The 20257-nt window shown below is 37.4% G+C and overlaps 1 protein-coding gene across 8 annotated transcripts in view; it reads left to right on the top strand.

Annotated features, from left to right (window-relative positions):
- Positions 1-20257, top strand: part of SEC24D (SEC24 homolog D, COPII coat complex component) — a 114387-nt gene that overhangs the window by 78347 nt on the left and 15783 nt on the right. For all 8 annotated transcript variants that reach the window (XR_008524699.2, XR_008524698.2, XM_054554398.1 and 5 more), the window contains exons 11-18: positions 705-829; positions 5671-5862; positions 6469-6562; positions 13477-13593; positions 14696-14866; positions 17825-17921; positions 18054-18199; positions 19576-19714. Coding sequence is in view for 6 of the 8 variants with exons in the window: in XM_054554398.1 (XP_054410373.1) it covers positions 705-829; positions 5671-5862; positions 6469-6562; positions 13477-13593; positions 14696-14866; positions 17825-17921; positions 18054-18199; positions 19576-19714 (1081 nt within the window). In the remaining 2 variants the exon portion in view is untranslated. The remainder of the gene's footprint in view (positions 1-704; positions 830-5670; positions 5863-6468; positions 6563-13476; positions 13594-14695; positions 14867-17824; positions 17922-18053; positions 18200-19575; positions 19715-20257) is intronic.

Here is a 20257-nt window from a genome sequence, read left to right as displayed (position 1 = left end):
AACACCAGCCAGTAAAGGGACCAACAACTAAAAAACATGTTCGTAGCAGCTGCTTTATGTCACAGTGATTATTTTAAACAGATAAAGAAAAGGCCTGACATTCTATGTTACCGCAAATATGTAAAAAACTAGGTCAGTACTTAAAAATATAGTAAAGTTTTTAAAAGTATACAGTTATATTTTCATAAACAATTTCATATCTTTAAAATGGAAAGAGCTGATAGAAGAAGAGAGTCTAAAATAGTGACATCCAAGTTAATGAAGTTTTATTACAGTTTCAAAAGCAAACACCATTATATATATTCTTTTTTAGCATAATTGGTTAGTGTGCCAAACATATTTCGACCTGTAAGGCAGAGTATTACAAGCAAGTCTGGCCATGATTCTGTACTTTCCCTTCAGCAACTGTAATAATAAAGCTTTGCAAAAGTGAACCTTCTGTGCTAGATGTCATAATAGTGTCTAATTCAATACTGATCCAGGTCATACCCTGGAAAATAAACAACTTCTTTTATCTTTTTAATAGCATCTGAAACCAGATGCTCTAGATATTCTGGAAAAATGATTTAATTCCACAGATGGTATATCCTAAATATTAAATGAAACATCTGATAACTTTCAAGAGTTTCTAATGAGTATTGACATTTGATTATGCAATGTATTTACTTTATATCTATTTATGTGATGTGTTTGCTTTCCTATAGAAGAATAAGCCTCCCAACCCACCAGCCTTTATCTTCATGATTGATGTTTCATATAGTAACATAAAGAATGGACTTGTCAAGCTCATATGTGAAGAACTGAAGACCATGCTGGAAAAAATTCCAAAGTAAGGGAACCGTCATTCTTTTTACGACTTATACATTATTGCCTAATTAATTTATTGGCCAGAAGATAAGTGCTGAATGACCAATTGATATTTCTTGCTAATGAGGACATTGGGTAATTAGCCATAAATCAAACAGCACCATTGTTTTGAGTCCTTAGAAAGTTGGAGTGATCTTTTGTACAAAGCAAAAGAAACAAACTGATAAAAAAAATTGCTATGGTAAAAAACATTCAAAGTACATTGTAAATTATAAGAAGAATCCCAACAGTGTGGTGGGAAAGACTTTGGATGTGTTATTCACTTTTCAAAGCATTGATTTTCCAGTGGAAACTAGTAGTTGCTGAGCATGGCAGAGTTCGAAGGGATGACAGGAAACTGAACTGTTGTCTTATGGCAGAGATGGTAGATTTTTAAGCAATTTCCTTTTGCCCTTATGATAAGCTGTCCAACCCATTTGCAGCTTTACTGCCTCTGTGTCCTGTAAGTTAACAGCCTGAGGTGCACCACATTCCTTGCCATTGCAAGAGGGCAGCAAGGAAAGGTGAAAAACTAATTCTAATAGCTAACAGATGAACATAGCTTAGACCTTAGTCAAGACTTCAGACTGTGCTTTAAAAAGGCTGTTGGGCATATTACCTGCTTTAATACAAAGAAGTAAATCAAACTGATGGCAGTCTTACCATAAGAAATATAAAGTTACACACATACGCAGCCCAAAACAAATTTCAGGGGAGAAAAAACAACCAGATTTGTTTTGAAAAATAAAGAGAAAAAAATGTATCTTGGCTTGAATAAAAGCTTTTAAGAGAGGTATTTGGAAACTAGCATGGAATAACTAACACTATCCTTTTATTTTTCTCTCTTATTGCCTCTCCTAAAACTAATATCAAACGTGGCTATTTTAAAATTATCTTATTATAAAAACTGGTTGTTTAGGATGAGGAATAACATCTAGTAAGGAGATTCATGAGCAGGGAGAATGCCATCCCTCATGCGAGGAAATATGAACAGGCTGGGAAATGTTGTCTGTAACCTAGTCCCTACGTGTCCCACCCCCAATCTGTCTCCCTGAACATCAACAATCTTTGTTCTGGAAAAGGATGTTTTTCTGGAGGGTGGGGTGTTGGCTTCAGCCCTTAGAGCTCCATGAATCTTTGGGTGCCCATTCCTCTGTATTCTTTGCACATGTGACTGGTGCTTTGGGAGATGTGAGGCTCAGACAGATGAACTTTGGACCTCCCAGGAGTAGTTTTATTTGTATCTGTGAAGCTGAAGTCATAATATTTTCAAAGATGGTTTGGAAAAGCAGTGGGGATGTTTAAAAACACCGAGGCAATTTCAAACTAAATTCTAAAATGAAGAATGAGCTGGGAGCAAGTTGAAGATGGTGGCATAAGAAAGGCATCTGATGCCTGCAGATGTGTTTGTGCCTGTAGTTTCCCTTACCCTATTCTTAAGGAAACTTGAGAAGTATGGATTTTCTGCTGAATATGATGTATTTTATTACAGAACTCTCTCACGGGGTTGGTTTAATCTGAATTTGAACTTGATTAGCATGAAAGAAAACTACTCTAATTTCTGGAAATGGTCTTTCTCTCTTTTTCTTCTCTCAAACTGGTTCAACTTAGGCTAATCTATTATCCTAGACAGTTACTTCACCAGTCCCTTGTTCCTTATCAACGCTGGTGATAAGAAGCTAATAGCCTGTTGATATAAGTTATCAAATCACACTCTTTCCTTTGGTGTCATTATAACTTTATTAACCATTGGAGCACAGATGTGTGACTTTGGTAAAAGATAGGAGGAAAAAATAAAAGGATACTGTTGGTTTTTCTCTGCCACTATTCCGATCTCTCTTTTAAAAGGTTTTATTCAAGCCAATTACCTTTTTCTCCTTTATCTTTTAAAACAAATCTGGTTGTTTCTTCTCCCCTGAAATTTATTTTGGGCTGTGCATATGTGTAACTTTATTTTTTTTAAGGTAAGATTGTCATCAATTTGATCTACTTGCCAAACAGCTTTTTAAAAAGCACAGTCTGAAGTCTTGATTAACATCTTAGGGTATGTTAATCTCTTAGCTGATCTTTTGAAAAAGGAAGGCCTCATTCTTCACTATTTAACTTTGAATTTATACCTTTGGCCTCTCAAGGTTGCCAGACTTTTCTGACTTCTCTGGAACAGGAAAGAAAAGATTTGAAATGTTTCATCTGTTATTCAGATCAAGCTCTTTAGTTATTTTCCCTTTTTTTTTTTTTTGTCTGTTTGTTTTTAATGCTGCTGTAACTAAAATGTTCCAAATGCTTGATCTTAAAATTTTCTGGTTCATGTAGTTACTAATGCCTTCAGTATTGCTCTGTCAGGTTCATTCCATTAAAATGGTGATGGGGCAAGCAAGCATTGAGAGAAGTAATCATTGAAAAAAAGAACATCAACGTATTAGTCTTTATGAAATCTTTTATATAACTTCACAAAACGTCTAGAATTAATAGGAAGGAGAGGCTGAAAATTAATTTTCTTCTGGATATGATTTAATAAGGCAGTTATACCATTGAAGAAAATTTTAGGGCAGTTCTGTTTCTCAAACAAATAAAAAAAAAGTTCCCATGGAGACCAGTACTAATATTTTGCAATAATGTAAGATGTTCTGATTAGACGCTTTTAAAAAATGTTAATTTAGATCTTAAGTGAACCCTGTGAATCCCAGGATACTCCTTTCCCGTCACTTGAAAATGTCCAAATCCAAAGGGAAACAGTAATCTAGATTTTCCTCTGTGGATTTTCTTTTGTGTCTTTTGCCTTAGCTGATTCTAAATTAACTGTTAAAAGAGAATAAAAGCCCTTTGTGATTTGCTGGGATATTTTTCACCTAATGTCATAAAAAGTTTTACTGGGAAATGGGAACTTAACTAGTGGTGTGCTGGTAAGCTCTCAAAAAAATAAAGCCTTAATTTGTAGTGTTAGCTCAATCCATGGTGTCAGTGCTTCTAGCCAGGCTGGTTCTAAACTATCAGGGTGACATCACTAAACTGGAGTTGGGAAGAAATGTATACTATTGGGTTATCAGTTGGGGCTCTAACTTGACATCCCAAATCCAGTTTTTCACCATCATGATAATCATCCTCAATAAAGTATCAAATTCCCCACATTGTACTCGACCCTCAGGGGACAGATAACATAAGCTTTGGGTCCTGCCCTTTATTAGCATGTAGTCAAGGACTCGTGACTAAAAGGTACCTTATGCTAAGAGCCCAATGAAAATGATTTATAAGTGTTTAGAAGAGGAAATGACTTCTAATTGGTAGCATCGGGGAGATTTCACAGAGGAGGAAGAATTTGCACTTGGTTTTGAAGAGTAAGATTCAAATGAATCAGGTGGGGGTTGGGGTGAGTATGGATGCAGTATAGCATAGTGGTTAGTTGCATAAAGTTGCACCATTTAGGATAATTGAGGTGTGTGTGAGTGTCTGTGTATGTGTAGTTAGAAAGAATAGGGATTCTCATTTCTGAAAGCTTTGCAAGTGTCCAGAATGTGAACAGTTTCCAAGTGCTTTTGGAAGGGATTGTGAGAATCTATTTAAACTGCCCAGTGAAGAACAAATACCCTCAGTTAGTGAAGGAAGTAGAGAAGAAAACACAGTTCAGAGTCAGTACCTTATCAGCCTGTACTCCGTTGACATATCAAAGAAATTGGTAAGTCTGCAGCAGAATCAGCAATTTGAACTTGAGATACTTCCATCTAGATACTTCCATTTTCCTCTCTCTTGTACTTGAGTAACTCTTTAGGCCATATGCAAAATTTAGAAGCTGGGCAAACCAGGTTCCTTTTCAAAAAAGTTGTCCTTTAATCAAAATAAGTTATGCTGACATCTAATGGTCAAAGAAAGTGGCATGTATGTTTTGTGTCTTTCCCTTAACCATTGAGCACTATGTAATATTCTCCATTGAAAATTAGTAAGAGCATCAATAGTATCTACGTGTTTTCTTTTAGAGGAGAGAAAAATAGACTGTACAATGCACTCAACAAACATGAAACTAAAGTTTAGACCATGAAATTCTGAAGGTACTTACTATAGACTATAGACTGGAACGAGAACATTCATGCCTTTATACTTACAGGAATACTAAGGCCTCATTTTGGAATTCCTTAAAACAAAAATCTACTTTTTGTTACAGTTTTGAAGCTTTGGAGCTTTTTAGTGCTTTGCCATGACCATCATAAATGGTCACCTAATAACAATTACACTGTCATTTTATAAATGTAACTTATTTTATATATTTATACTACATGTTTATAAGTTATATAGTTCCCCAAATCTAGCCTGTTTTCTGTTGAGATTCTCTGATATGTAAGAAAAGAATCAGAGAAGAGGAGCAAGTGTTTTCTCAATAAAAGCAGCTGTCCTGTTAGTAATATGAGTGTGGCTTCCTCATCCCTTGCTTCAAATATTCCATTTGTTCTTCTGACCTTCTGGTGACTTTTGAGAGAGCCTTGTTTATAAGGAATGTAATAAGCCTAGCTTATTCATGAAAAAAGCATTATTGTTTTCTATAGATTGAAAATAAATATGTTACAGAAATATGAACAAGTGTTTACTTGATTTTTACCTAGAATTTTGAGGATTTTTTTCCTTATCAGTTTGTTTATTTTTGTAATAACTCCTATCCCCCATTGCCATGACTAGTATTGTTTACACTTGGTAACAGAAAGTAAGACCAAAACTTTAAACATGTTTTTATCTATTTTATAGAAGACACACTTACTAAATTTCAGATAGAAACCTCCTTTTCATCTAAATTTATAAAGCATCTCAAACACGTTTTTTTTTTTTTTTTCCTTACAGGGAAGAGCAAGAAGAGACGTCTGCAATTCGAGTGGGTTTTGTCACGTATAACAAAGTTCTCCATTTCTTTAATGTGAAGAGTAATCTGGCCCAGCCTCAGATGATGGTGGTGACTGATGTTGGAGAAGTCTTTGTTCCTTTGTTGGATGGTTTCCTTGTCAACTATCAAGAATCCCAATCTGTGATTCATAAGTAAATACCAAGTGTTTTATAATTTAAAAGTAAATCAGGTGTCTGTCTTTAATTGCACTGTGTTTTGATTCAATCATACATTGTTTTATCATTAGCAAGGGGGTTTCAAGACATGGATTATAAAACTCCATCATTTATGTTCAGTCTGTCTTTTTTAAATATAGACCAGTATCTAAGAGATTTTTAAATATAGACCAGTATCTAAGAATTTTTAAAATACTCACATTCAGCCCTATTGGTTCTTCCTCTTTTTCTGGAAAGGTATTGCAAGGGAGCTGTTTCCTATATATGGATGAATGTATTCAATGATGATGGTAATAACTGAAGATGTAGCCACTGTTCCAAGAATTTATGGTCTAAGAGATCAGTATTGCAGTGAATAGAAAAAATATCTACAAAGAATGATTTTGTAAATGTTCCATTCAAATCATAGATTTTGGTGCCAAGCCATGCTAAGATATCATTTCCTAAGGAAAAATTACCTATAGGTGTTGGTGTCAAATAAATACCATATGTGTTTAGGTTTGAAATGTCAGTGATTTATTGCTTGAAGTTTATTAAAATATGCTAAACATTTCAAACCTTTTGCTCACTCATGTCTTATAGTTTGTTGGACCAGATTCCAGACATGTTTGCAGACTCTAATGAAAATGAGACTGTCTTTGCTCCTGTCATCCAGGCTGGTATGGAAGCACTGAAGGTGAGAAGAAGCCACTTCTAATTGCTAGTATATAAAATTTAAAAACAGAGAGACAGAAAATAAGAAAGTTTCATTTATGAAAGAAAATACGGTCTTCATTAAAACATGTGGGTCACTAGAGGCTATTCCAGACTTCCACTCAAATCTCAGGAGGAAATGGCCAAAACCACAGATTGCTCCCAATGTGTCCATTCCAGCACTGTTAGCATCTGAGCAACTCATTTTGCCAGGATTTCCAGTTTAGCTCCTCCCTCTGGCTTTTATATGAACTTTATATGGTCTATTTTAAAATTAGTCCAACAATATCAGAACTACCAGATTCCCATATCACCCTCCCCAGCCATGGGATTTTCAAACATGCCAGTCCAAGGCCTTGTGAAGTCAGTGATGGAGATGTGAATGCTGATTGCCAGAAGTAGATGAGAGGTTGGCCATGTCTCCAGTTGGGAAGCTGAGTCCAAAATGACTCTGATCATTCTCATAGTAATGAAGACAGTAAACTGAAGAAGCCATAATGATTAGAAAGCACTCACTCTCACGCCTGTAATCCCAGCACTTTGGGAGGCCGAGGCAGGCGGACCACCTGAAGTTGGGAGTTTGAGTCCAGCCTGACCAACATGGAGAAACCCCATCTCTACTAAAAATACAAAATTAGCCATGCGTTGTGGCACATACCTGTAATCCCAGCTACTTGGGAGGCTGAGGTGGGAGAATCGCTTGAACCTGGGAGGCAGAGGTTGTGGTGAGCTGAGATCATGCCACTGCACTCCAGCCTGGGCAACAAGAGTGAAACTACATCTCAAAAAAAAAAAAAAAAAAAAAAAAAAAAAGCCCTCACTCTAAATCATCATTATTACCTTAACACAAGAGTCAAACCACTTTGGCCCTGACAGATAGTTTCTAAAATTAATTTTAAAATGTTGTTATTAAAGTTAAATTAACTTTTAACATAAAATGCTTAGTAATAATAACAAAAACAGCAACAACTGTATTACAGAACTGAGTTTATGAAACACTTCCCACATAATTTTATATCTAAATGTGTAACTTAGTTCTAAGACAGTGATTCTTGCTTGGGTTTTTTTAATCTGCAAGAGTATTCATTTGTGGGATCAAAGACTATTGTGGATATCACTCAAAAAGTCTCAGAATATATGTTAATTTAACATAAAATTAATAACAGATATTATAAAGCAACTTGAAGATATTAGGGCTCACCTAACAGAAGCAAACAAATAATAATTGGTTGGTCTTCAGAAAGAAAGGAATTTGTTTTATTCCACATTACTACAAATATCTTCTATTTCAGTTTGAAAGGGTTGTTTTTGTTCTTCTCTCCTCCAGTAAGGTATCTAGAAATCCATATATAAATGTTCCTGTACATAGTAAGTCATATATCACCCTACAAGTCTTTCTACTCTAAGAAGTTAGGACTGGGAATAATATTACATTCATGGATTTGTGTGTGAAAGGAAGGATGAGTAGATATTCATTAACTAATATTTCACCAATTAAGAGAGCATAGTAGAGTTGTACAGCCAAGGTTCCAGAGGACCTGAGCGTAGAGTTCCAGCTCAACCCCATATTTCATTTCTAAAAGGGAGCAATGCTATCTTACAACAATGGTTTCCACATTGGCAGTCCACAAGAGGTCTAGAGACTGCTTGGCAGCTTAGAAAGAAAAAATATATAAAGCAAATTGTGTATGTGCATTCTATGTATCTGAAATTTGATACTAATTATGATGCATTATGAAAATCACTATGTTCTTAATAGCCATGTTCTCCAAGGTTGCTCATGCAGTACAATGACTGCAGCAATCAGTATAGTCAGCCATCAGCCAGTTTACTAGAGTCCAGCTCATTTCAGCCGATGTGATGTATCTTCATATCTTTTGCATCTTATTTTTTGTTATATTTGCAATTTTATTGTTATAGTAATGCATATTTTTACCTTGACATTTAAAAATGAGAAGAAACTAATATCTAAATATATAACAACTCAGGATAACTTCATAAATACAAACTTAATGAGTAGTATAATAGTGTTCTTACAAAGTAGAATGAACTATCTTTATAAAAGGTAAATAACTCTTTATCAATAGATAAGGAACTATCTTTACAAAGTGACACTGTTGGATGTAATGTCAATGGCAGTTACTACTGTCCCTGCTGGCAAAGTAAACATTGTTCTCCCCAATGCCAGTTTCATGCAGAGGCTGCGTGATGCTCCACTGCTGTCCCTGCCCCTAGGCTGCTTACAGTGTGCTGGAAGAGATGTAACTCTGTAATACAAAACATAATGTTCGTTGGTTATATTTTTTTAAATGGGGGTGGGAGAAGGGCAAAGAGTAACTTTGGAAAGCCCAGGACTGTGGCTGGTCAGCCAGATAACTCAGGATATTCTGCCCAGAAGACCAGAGATGAGAGTCTCATCCCCTGTGCACAGGGAGTAGAAATGGAAAGAACATAAAGTGAAAGCTTTCTTATTGTGTATTCAAGTGAAAACATTTCAGAACAGTACTCCCCTATTTGAATTATAGCTTTATTTTCTATCAGCTAGTTGCCAAGTAAAATCTATATATAATCAGTAGTAGTAAACTTCCTGAAGCAAACAGAGTAGACAAAAACTAACCAAAAATTGTGCTAATTTGTCATGAAGATAAACAGCAACTGTTTGAAAAGTTCTTATGCGTCCTTTTGAAAAGTCCTTGAAATATCCAGCTAAAGGCTTCAGTGCACTCTTTTCTGTTGTAAATGCTTCCATGTCCACAGCATCTTGTACTCATAGCACTTTTTTCCCCACATAGTCTTTCAAAATCTGCATTTATTTCAAAATCTGACCTTCATAACTCAACTATACATGAATTGCTGGCATTGTCTTTTAACTTGGCCAAAGAACAGTTTTCTGAGTTAGCTATTATTTCCACCATAAAATTGGGGGTAAGATTTGGCAAAAAAAAAAAGAAGAAAAAAAATTGGAAGAAAGTAACCTTTAGTGGTTATGCTTAAAATACATGATGAATTGGGGGGAATTTATCTGTAAATTATCCATAATGCATACCTAAGTGTGATTGCAGGGGAATGCATCACAAACAATGCTCCTTGCACAAAGGTTTATGGAGCACCATAGAATGGAAGGTAGTAGTCTTAATGGGGGTTGGAGAAACACAAAATCAAGGTCCTTCCTTTTCAGGGAGCCCTTGATCTACAGGAGAAGACAGTAGGAGACTTAAAGTTGTGATACAAATGTCATTAATTCTGGGATAGTCTTTTCTATTAAAAAAAAAAAAAAGCAGGTAGAGATAATAAGCTCTGTCGAGGGTGGTAATAACTTGTCTCTCAGAGGAAAGGGTGTCAGAGCTGAATTTCAGACTATGAGTTCTCCAAGCCAGCCTCTCTCCTCAACCTGTTTTCTACCATGTTAAGAATGATATATGGCATTCATTAATTCCGTATGACTCGCTCCTATAGGCAGAGTCAGGCTTTGGTGAAAACATAAATTTTTGTAGGGAATAGAACATTTAATACATAGGAGCTTTATCTTTTATTAATTTGCTACTTATAAAAGACTATATAATTGTGTGTTTATGAAATTATGGATCTAGAATTAACCATTTTATAAGGAAAAAATAAATATGACTTTTTTAAACAATATAGAACTTTTTTCCTAGTGGGCCCTGATTTTTTTTTCCCTCAGAGTTTTACTGTAGGTAATTTTCTTTTTTTTTTTTTTTTGAGATGGAGTCTAATTCTGTCACCCAGGCTGGAGTGCAGTGGCATGATATCAGCTCACCGCAACCTCCACCTCCTAGGTTCAAGTGATTCTCCTGCCTCACCCTCCCAAGTAGCTAGGACTATAGATGTGTGCCACCACGCCCAGCTAATTTTTTGTATTTTTAGTAGAGATGGGGTTTCACTGTGTTAGGCAGGATGGTCTCGACCTCCTGACCTTGTGATCTGCCAGCCTGGGCCTCCCAAAGTGCTGGGATTACAGGCGTGAGCCACCATGCCCGGCCTACTATAGGTAATATTAACAAGACAATCAAGTATGTTTAATTATGATTAATACTGTGTACTGGATGATGGAATTCTCCCAACAATATTTTGCGTAGTTTAATGTATTGCCTATGTCATGGGATAATTGAGAATTAGAGAAGTTAAATAATTTGTCCAATGTCATTCGGATAATAAAATGGCTGATTCTGATCATAGCAGGTGGGACCCATGTTCTTTACTGCTATAGTATAAAATGGCAATATTAATATGAGGAGAGAATATCTAAATGAACAGAATTTTTGACAGTGAATGCCTTAGGGGAATTGGGTAGGCCAGGCAAGAAAAGTTGAGGAGAAGGTAGACTTTTTTTTAAAGCTTTATACCCTCTTTGATATTTGAATTTTTTTAAAAGTATTTTTATAATAATAAAAGCTACAGGCCTGGGCGTGGTGGCTTACACCTGTAATCCCAGCACTTTGGGAGGCCAAGATGGGCGGATCACCTGAGGCTGGGAGTTCGAGACCAGCCTGACTAACATGGAGAAGCCCCATCTCTACTAAAAATACAAAATTAGCCAGGCGTGGTGGCGCATGTCTGTAATCCCAGTTACTCGGGAGGCTGAGGCAGAAGAATCGCTTGAACCCAGGAGGCAGAGGTTGTGGTGAGCCGAGATCGCACCATTGCACTCCAGCCTGGGGCAACAAGAGCGAAACTTCATCTCAAAAAAAAAAAAAAAAAAAAAGCTACAGAAATGATAAATTCACAGTCATAGAATTTCAGAGTTTTCAACATGCTTAACATTTTATAATCAATATTATTGTAAATTTTACTCTGATTTGGTCATTGGAGCTCATGTGTCTTTACTGGCCAAAACCTTGCTAGTCTCTTTCTCCTATGCAGTGTACATATACCTGTAGATTCGTACATGTGCGTCTTCATTTATCCTTGTGTTCTTATTAATGCTGCATCTATCAATAATTTTCGGTGGAAGACTTATGCAACAATAAGATCACAGCACACAAAGTTTTGCTCACTACTGGCCATAGCAGAGACAAGACAGCAGGCCCCAGGTTACACCCCTTCTCAGTGTGTCAGCTGTGTCTTCACCTCTCTGACCCACTCCACAGAGCTTAGAATGTCACTCACTGAGAGAGACACTGGGACAGGACTGACCTTGAATTCTCTGTCTTTGTTTTTAAGAGAGCTATTCACAAACCTAAGTACCTTATTATTAGTAGCACTTACTGCGCATCTTGCAACTGAGCCAGGCACACTGTGCCTTTGCGAATAACAGCTGCAGGCAGAGAGCTGGAGAAATGGATTCCAGGCCAAGGGAACAGAATGTGCACAGATATGGAGGTGTGTAAAGCATGTGGTGTATCCCAGGAAAGCAAGAAGCTTGTGTGGCTAAAACTTCCAGTGCAAGCAGATGTCAGGGGTAAGGACATGTTGGAAATAAGACTGGAAAGATAGATTCAGACTCAACTTCAAAGGGCCTTTAAAGCTATCATTTACTGTTTGTGTGACCTGGAGCAAATTGGATGAGTCTCAGTTTTCCTATTCTTAAAATGCAAACAATAGTACCTGCTGAACAAGGTTGTGAGTGTTAAAGAAAATACATGTGAAGAGCCTGGCAGAGAGCTGCATGCAATAAATGTTGGTAGCAGCTCATCTCACTGTCACCCTTCCTGCTCCCACCCAGATAAAGGACTGTGGACGTTATCCTGTGCTAGAAAGCCTTCAGGATGCCTTCCCTCCCTCCCTCCTTCCTTCCTTCCTTCCTTCTTTCCTCCTTTCCTTCCTTTGTTTGAGACAGGATCTTGCTGTCACCTAGGCTGGAGTGCAGTAGCATGATCATAGCTCACTGCAGCCTCAAACTCCTAGGCTTAAGCAATCCTCTCACCTCAGCCTCCTGAGTAGCTGAGACTACGAGCATGCACCACCATGCTCAGCTAATCTTTTTATTTTTGTAGAGACAAGAGTCTCACTATGTTGCCTGGGCTGGTCTCCAACTCCTGGGTTCAAGCAGTCCTCCTGCATTGGCCTCCCAAGGTGTTGGGATTACAGGTGTGAGCTACTGTGCTCAGCTCTTGAGGATTCGTAAGGATAAAAGCCACATACCTGATCAGAGCTATTGTCTTCACTTCAGAGGCGGTGCTCTGGAGCAGTGTGCAGTATGGCTTGGAAAAAGGCAGGGGTTGGAAGGACAATATATTGAATCATACTTAATTCCAGGAAATTTTTCTTAGTAGGTTTCTTCTTAGCTCCTTAAATAAAATTTTAAATCTTGATTCTTAATGCTGACTTGACTGTCATGGAGCTTTGACTCTTCTTTTTGTTGCTTTCCAGAGACTACAGATATATAATCTTGATCCCACACTTTTCCTTTTGGCATCATGCCTCATAGCTGGTTTCTGTTGTCTACTGTTGTCACACCACCACTACGTTCTTATGCATTCTTCCTCAAAATACCACTGTAGCTTTAATCCATGTTTACTGAAGATTTGAAATGAGAGCTTCTCTTGCATCATCATCCTGGGAATTCTACCACCTGCTTTCCATTATGGGATTTACCTAGTCCTGAAACCTATACTGTAGGCTAAATAAGAAAGTATTTCATCGTAACACATCATTTTAATAGTTTTTTTAAAGCGTCATGATACACGGCCCTATCTTTAAATGTTGGCTGTCTTTCATTTACAAATTTTATGACTTTTGGCTTGTCCTCTCTCAGCCTCAGTTTTCTAATCTGTAAAATAGAATAGTACCTGCCCAAGGACACAAAGGTTATTATGAGGATTAAATTAAATGAATATAGTGCTTAGCTCATAGAAAGAACGTATATTTTATTTTCTGATTCTCTTAAAATGTTCCTACTCAAGGCATTTTCTGTGGGTTTTTGGGGTTTTTTTTTAGGCAGCAGACTGTCCTGGGAAACTGTTCATCTTCCATTCTTCCTTGCCAACTGCTGAAGCACCAGGGAAGCTCAAAAACAGAGATGACAAAAAACTGGTTAATACAGACAAAGAGAAGGTACTTTGTAACTCTTTGAGTATCCATATGTCAACTATTAAGAGGAGTTAAAGAGGCAGTGTGTTCTTCATGTAAGAAAAAAGGGGAGAAACTAAATCTCATAAATTAAGTCCAGGGCATTGCATATTACAGGAATATTTTGGATTACAGACAACTTAAAATATTTTATATTCCTAGAAAAACCGGTCTGAAATATGTAAATTAAAATAAGGCCCCAGGCTGGGCGTGGTGGCTCATGCCTGTAATCCCAGCACTTTGGGAGGCCAAGGCAGGTGGATTATGAAGTCAGGAGTTTGAGACCATCCTGGCCAACATGGTGAAACCCCGTCTCTACTAAAAATACAAAAATTAGCCAGGCGTGGTGGCGAGTGCCTGTAATCCCAGCTACTCAGGAGGCAGAGGCAGGAGAATCCCCTGAACCCGGGAAGTGGAGGTTGCAGTGAGCCAAGATCGTGCCACTGCACTTCCAGCCTGGGTGACAGAACAAGACTCCATCTAAAAAAAAAAGGGTCCCAAACTTTTTCATGGATAATCAGCACAAGAGAGACTGAATGATAAGACTGTTATAGAAATGGAGGAAGTGGGGAAAACAGCAGATTGAAGATAAAGGTAGAGGGAGAATGTAGACTACCATCTTCCCTTGGAGGCAGAGGCCTGAGGCATGAAGCACAGGTGTGGGGTTCTCAAAATGTGCCTTCACCTAAAACCTCTGACAGTGTAGCAGTGAGGGGAATGTCTGTGGGAAGGATAAGGCTATGGATATAGGGACCCAACTAGTGGTTACATGGCAACACGCAAGTTGCCTCATCTAAGTCTGTAAAATAAGGGCTGCAGTATCAGCTCCATTAGGATTGATGGAGTATCAAATAAAATTGAACACACAATTATTTCACACAGCACGGACCTGGCACAGACTGGGTGCTCAGCAGGCGGCCACTGCACTGATGATGACCACAGTGTGTTTCTTCAGCCCAGTTCACTTAGCGGGAAAATGTCTATTTTTCCATTTTGAAAATTCAATAAGAATTCAGTAGAAATTTAAAATTTAAACCAAAAACATTTTGTAATTTTTATTTTTTCTTTTTTTGCATCTTTTTTCCAGATACTTTTCCAGCCCCAAACAAATGTCTATGACGCATTGGCCAAGGACTGCGTGGCTCACGGCTGCTCTGTGACACTCTTCCTCTTTCCTAGTCAGTATGTGGACGTGGCCTCGCTGGGGCTGGTTCCTCAGCTCACTGGAGGAACCCTTTACAAATACAACAATTTCCAGGTAAATGCCAGCAATTTGTTCACCTCGGTCTTCTACTCCCATTTTAATTTTGTTGTTTAGATTATAGGTTTAAAAAGCTGTGTTCCCTGGTGGGTAGATAACACATATAAATTTAAGAGCAGAAGGAAAACAAAGTATACCGTTGGTCCTTTTTATCAGGAGAGTTCTGCATCTTGGCTTCAACCAACCTCGGATCAAAAATACTCAGAACCAAATATTGCATTATACTGAATATGTACAGACTTTTTTCTTGTCATTATCCCCTATAGGATAACAATTATTTACGTAACATTCACATTGTATTGGGTATTACAAGTAACGTAGGCAGGGCACAGTGGCCCAATGCCTGTAATCCCAGTGCTTTGAGAGGTTGAGGTGGGAAGATCACGTGAGGGCGGGAGTTTAAAATCAGCCTGGGCTACATAGCAAGACCCTGTCTCTACAAAAAATTTAAAAATAAGTAACCTAGAGGTGATTTAAGGGATATGTAAAATGTGTGTAGGTTATATGCAAATATGCCATTTTATGTCAGGGACTTGAGCATCTGGTGGATTTTGGTATCTGTGGGAGGTTCTGGAACAAGTCTCTCACAGATAATGAGAGACAACTGTGTGTATGTATGTGTGTGTGTGTGTATATATATATATAGGAACCATATATATTTATGGTTCAGCAATTCCATACTTCCTAAGTGTTTGGTGATAGAATGAGCTCATTCATCCTCAGAGTTAAATATCAATGTGAGCTTTCATAATGGTGAAAAATATATTTTATATAAAATATACCTAAGATAATATTTTTAAAAGTGACTGCATATTTGTTTTAAATTATTGGGATTTTAGGGATCAATTCATTACACTTCTCTTTTCCAAGCCTGATTGAGAGAGATATTCAAGAGACAATCAAAATGTCAGCGCTATAATGGACCTGAGTCTGCAGGCAAGTGGGCTTGCTGATTCACCCCTGAATTTGACAAACTTATACACCCCAGCACAGAGTGGGTGCAATTTGAGTTTCTCCTGTGGACCCCTGTGCCTTGAAAAAACACTGTATTGAGGGACAGAAAATATGTGTCTCCTGCAGGCAAGCTGCCTTCCTATGAAGAGGACCCAGAAGAGGCTGAGCTGTGCCCACCCAGTTCCTTTTCCCAAACTTATTAATCAGATGAGTCACTCCCCCTCACCTAAGGAGAAGGGGTCAGGGGTGTGCCTCTAATGTGTGTGCCTGGGCAGGCATGGAGGCATTGACTGGGAAGGTGTATTCTCCAACATAAATGACAAATGTTAGTCATCATCTATTTTTATTAATCAATAAAATTATGAATGGAGACTAGTTACCTATTTATATTATAAACTAAGGGACTTGATAAGACCAAAGATTGTAAAGGAAATAAAATTGAAAAAGCTTTAACAACTCTTTCTAAGACTTCTGGATAAAAGTATGTTTTTTCAGGTACACTCTAGAAAATAAACTCTTAATAATCATACAGAATTCTAACCCTTACTCATTCTACCCACATTCTGGGTATTGAGGTACATGAAGCCTACCATGCTAATCAATTTTAGCTCCTTTTCCAGCTAGGGGGATACATTTCATCAGAAGCTTTTTCCCCCCACTTTTCCAAAAAGGACTTTATCATCTTCCATTCCTGGCATATGTGAATTGTACCGGGGTTCTTGCTAGGTCCTTTGCTATGTACTGGTGTGATCATCTACATGGTAGTGACTTGGCTTCAAAGAGCAGCCTACCAAGTGATGTGTAGGCAGGGGGTGCTCTGTGGTGTAATCATCCAAGCTTATTACTTTTTTTTTTTCTATTTCTTTTAAGTTTTTGAGTTACGTGCCAACCCCATGCCATTTCTGATATAAAAGGATATTTACTTGTACCTCAATGTATCCATAATTATTACTGATTCTTTCAATGTTACTAAAAAAGAAATGTTATAATGCAGCAGAGGAAAAGCCAGTAAGATGTAAACAGGCAGTAAAATATTTTATAATAAAAGAGTGTTAATGTTGCCTATGCTGCTATTCAGTTGTTTGTGTTTACTCCAATTGTTGCAAAACTGAATCCTACTGTAGCATTTCTTTCTCATCTTCAACAATACAAATTTTAATAGTCTTTTCCATTCAATAACATTATAAGATAAAAATGATGGTCAAGAACTATGCAGGCACCAACCAGTTGTATGTAAGCAACTAAAGGGATTATTGTAAAGATTGTGTCTATGATCTCCCTCTTTCCTTTCCTCCTTCATTCCCTTCGTGTTTGGGACTGGGGGGAAGGGATGAGATGCGTGTGTCAGTCTCTCTCCTATGTGTCAAGTAGTAGTGAGAATTTCCTAAAGAGTTTCACTGACAGATGAGAAGCTTTAGAAGCTCAGCTAGTTTGTTTCCTCTCTTGGGTGACCTCTGAGCTCAGTATTGTGCACATGTGCATATTATATAAATGTTGCTTAGTTGTGGAATGTGGACAGTTTTCAGAAATACGGTGATCGTAGAGTAGTTAACAGGGCTAGGAGAAGGGGTTTCTACTTTCCCTGACATACCTTCACAAAGCTCTGAATGTGGTCAGACTTTTAAAAAGCCCCAATTGCAAGGCCTTTCCCTAGCCTCATTACACGGGAATTATACATTGGGTCTTAACCTTGTCTCTAACCCTAAGCCACTGAGTGGATCACTTATGCTCTCTTAATTTTCCCATTTGCAATTAATAACCGATTTTCTCATCCAAGTGTTAAAATGAAAGAAAATAATAGATGAGATTTTAGTTTCAAAAGTTAAGAAACACTGTCCAAAAATGCTATATTTTCTTTAACCAAAGAAGCGTAATATATATACAAAAATATGCTAAATCAGGATTTTAAAAATAATTGTTTTAACTCAGGATTAAAATGAGGACGTTATTTTAAGTATTTTACCGCCATCTGGTGGACATTGATCAGACTTTATTTTTTAGATGCACTTGGATAGACAACAATTTTTGAACGACCTCAGAAATGATATTGAAAAGAAAATAGGCTTTGATGCTATTATGAGGGTTCGTACCAGCACAGGTAATTATCATTTATACAATTCTTCTGGTCTTTCTTGAATAATTGTTTCTTTTTCAAATTAATAACAGGCCAACAAAGAAAATAACAGTAAAATAAAGAGAAGCAAAATTTCCCTTTTTCCCTTATCTTTAGGTTTCAGAGCCACTGATTTCTTTGGTGGAATCTTGATGAACAACACCACCGATGTAGAAATGGCTGCCATCGATTGTGACAAGGCAGTGACCGTGGAGTTCAAGCACGATGACAAACTCAGTGAAGACAGTGGAGCCTTAATCCAGGTGATTGAAAGTTTATTCCCACTTTTCGTTATTTTAGTTTGTTGCCGACGATGATCAGTGGGGAGACTGAAATACCATCAAATGTGTTAGTCTCTTCATAAAAAAATTCAACTCTCTTTCTCCAAAGTCAAAAGTCAGTAGATTAGAGCACTCAGTTGGGAGGTTTCTCCATACTCATTAATATTTGCTACTTATATGAAGTGACAATTATGTGTCATTGCATGCAAGTCCAGCAAACTTGTGGTAAGTATCACAGGCATCAGCAAACTGACTTCCAACGGTATTCACTTCTGTTAGGCTTCAGCACCTATTCACATCGACCATATATATATTAATTTGCTAGGGCTGCTATAACAAACACTACAGAATGAGCAGCTTAAACAACAGAAATTTATTTTCTCACAGTTCTGGAGGCTGGAATTCCAAGATCAAGGTTTCTGAGGGCCTAGAGGGAATGATCTGTTCAAGGCCCCTGTCCTTGGTTTGTAGATGGTTTTCTTCTCCCTGTGTCTTCACATCATCTTCCTTCTGTTACATGTCTACATCCAAAGTTTTTCCTCTTATAAGGACACCAGTCATAATGAATTAGGATGTACTCTAATGAACTCATTTTAATTAATTTACCTCTTTAAAGACCTCATCTCCAAATACTTAAGTACTAGGGGGTTAGGACATTTGAGGAGCCACAGTTCAGCCCATAATACCATGTTAAGCAAGTGGAATAGGATTTGGCTTTGTTTAAAGTGAAACTAACTAGAAGCCATGGAGACTTTGAATTAAAACAAGAAAAACTATGACCACTAGATATACATGGTCATAGTTTCCAAACATTAGCATCATCTTTAAAGGATGAAGAGGCTGGCATTAGGTTGAGGAAGAACTTTTAATTAAAGTTTATTTTTTAATCACATATATTTGGGGAAATGCTTCTATCTATGCATTCTTCAAATGTATATCATCAGCATAAGACCTAAGTCCATTGTGAAAGCTAGCTGTATGTTTTTAAGAAAGTGAGCCTTGAGTAGGGCTCTGAGCACGTGAAGGTATTGTTTCTGGACCTGGATCCCTGGTAATAAAACATGAGCTATGAAAAATGCAGACTAGTTGTAGAAATGTGAATAGATATTTACATGTGAATCACTCAACAATTTAAACCAGTGAAGTGCTACATTGAAACCCAGCAAATGAATGGGTCATTATTCTCCCATACTTCCTGTTGTTCATTCTTTAACAATAATAGAAAAAAAACTGTGGAAAAATAGTTAGAGGTCTTTTATCTATCTGTACACAGTGTTTTGTAAATGCAAGTAAGATCAAGTTAGCTTGGGTGGATATGTTAATCAGAAAAACATGTGACCTCAATGTTGCTTCTACAGTGTGCTGTGCTTTACACGACAATCAGTGGTCAAAGAAGACTTCGGATTCACAATCTTGGCTTAAACTGCAGCTCCCAGCTAGCTGATCTTTATAAGAGCTGTGAGACAGATGCTCTTATCAACTTCTTTGCCAAGTCAGGTAACACTTTGCCAATCCTGAGGTTCAGTAAACCTTGCTTAGTAATTCAGTCAAGATATGTCAGTAGCTAAAAAGCAATGTAGTTTTGCAACTTTTTGGTGGGTAAATTCAGAACTAATAAAAGCAAAGGCTGAGAGAGAATAGTCAGCATTCCTAACTCTAAATTAATAAGTGAGATAACTCAGTTCAGGGCCTGGCTATACAGACTTACTTAAAGTTAACTTCTGGGGTGGCAGTCTGAGTTGAAATTTAGGAATATGATGCTTAGACCCTTATTATGGTATGTGATCATGCCCTCTGACACATTGGGTTAATGGATGGAGACCATCTCTAATGTTAGACTAAACTTGCTTATCCATACCATGATAACTATGAAATATAATGGGCTCAAGGTGGAATTTTCTTTGGCCTTCCTTGAGAAATTCTACACTAAGGTTTGGAAAAGGTAGCAATCCAGCCCATAAGAATTCAGGACATCAAAAAATTACAAATTGGCCTGTCTTTTTTTCTGTGTGTACAATTCTAATATTCTGAAGGTAAATC

The sequence above is a fragment of the Pongo abelii genome, chromosome 3 (assembly GCF_028885655.2).
Source record: "Pongo abelii isolate AG06213 chromosome 3, NHGRI_mPonAbe1-v2.0_pri, whole genome shotgun sequence".
NCBI classification, from domain to species: Eukaryota; Metazoa; Chordata; class Mammalia; order Primates; family Hominidae; genus Pongo; species Pongo abelii.
This window is presented reverse-complemented; position numbering and strand designations above follow the sequence as displayed.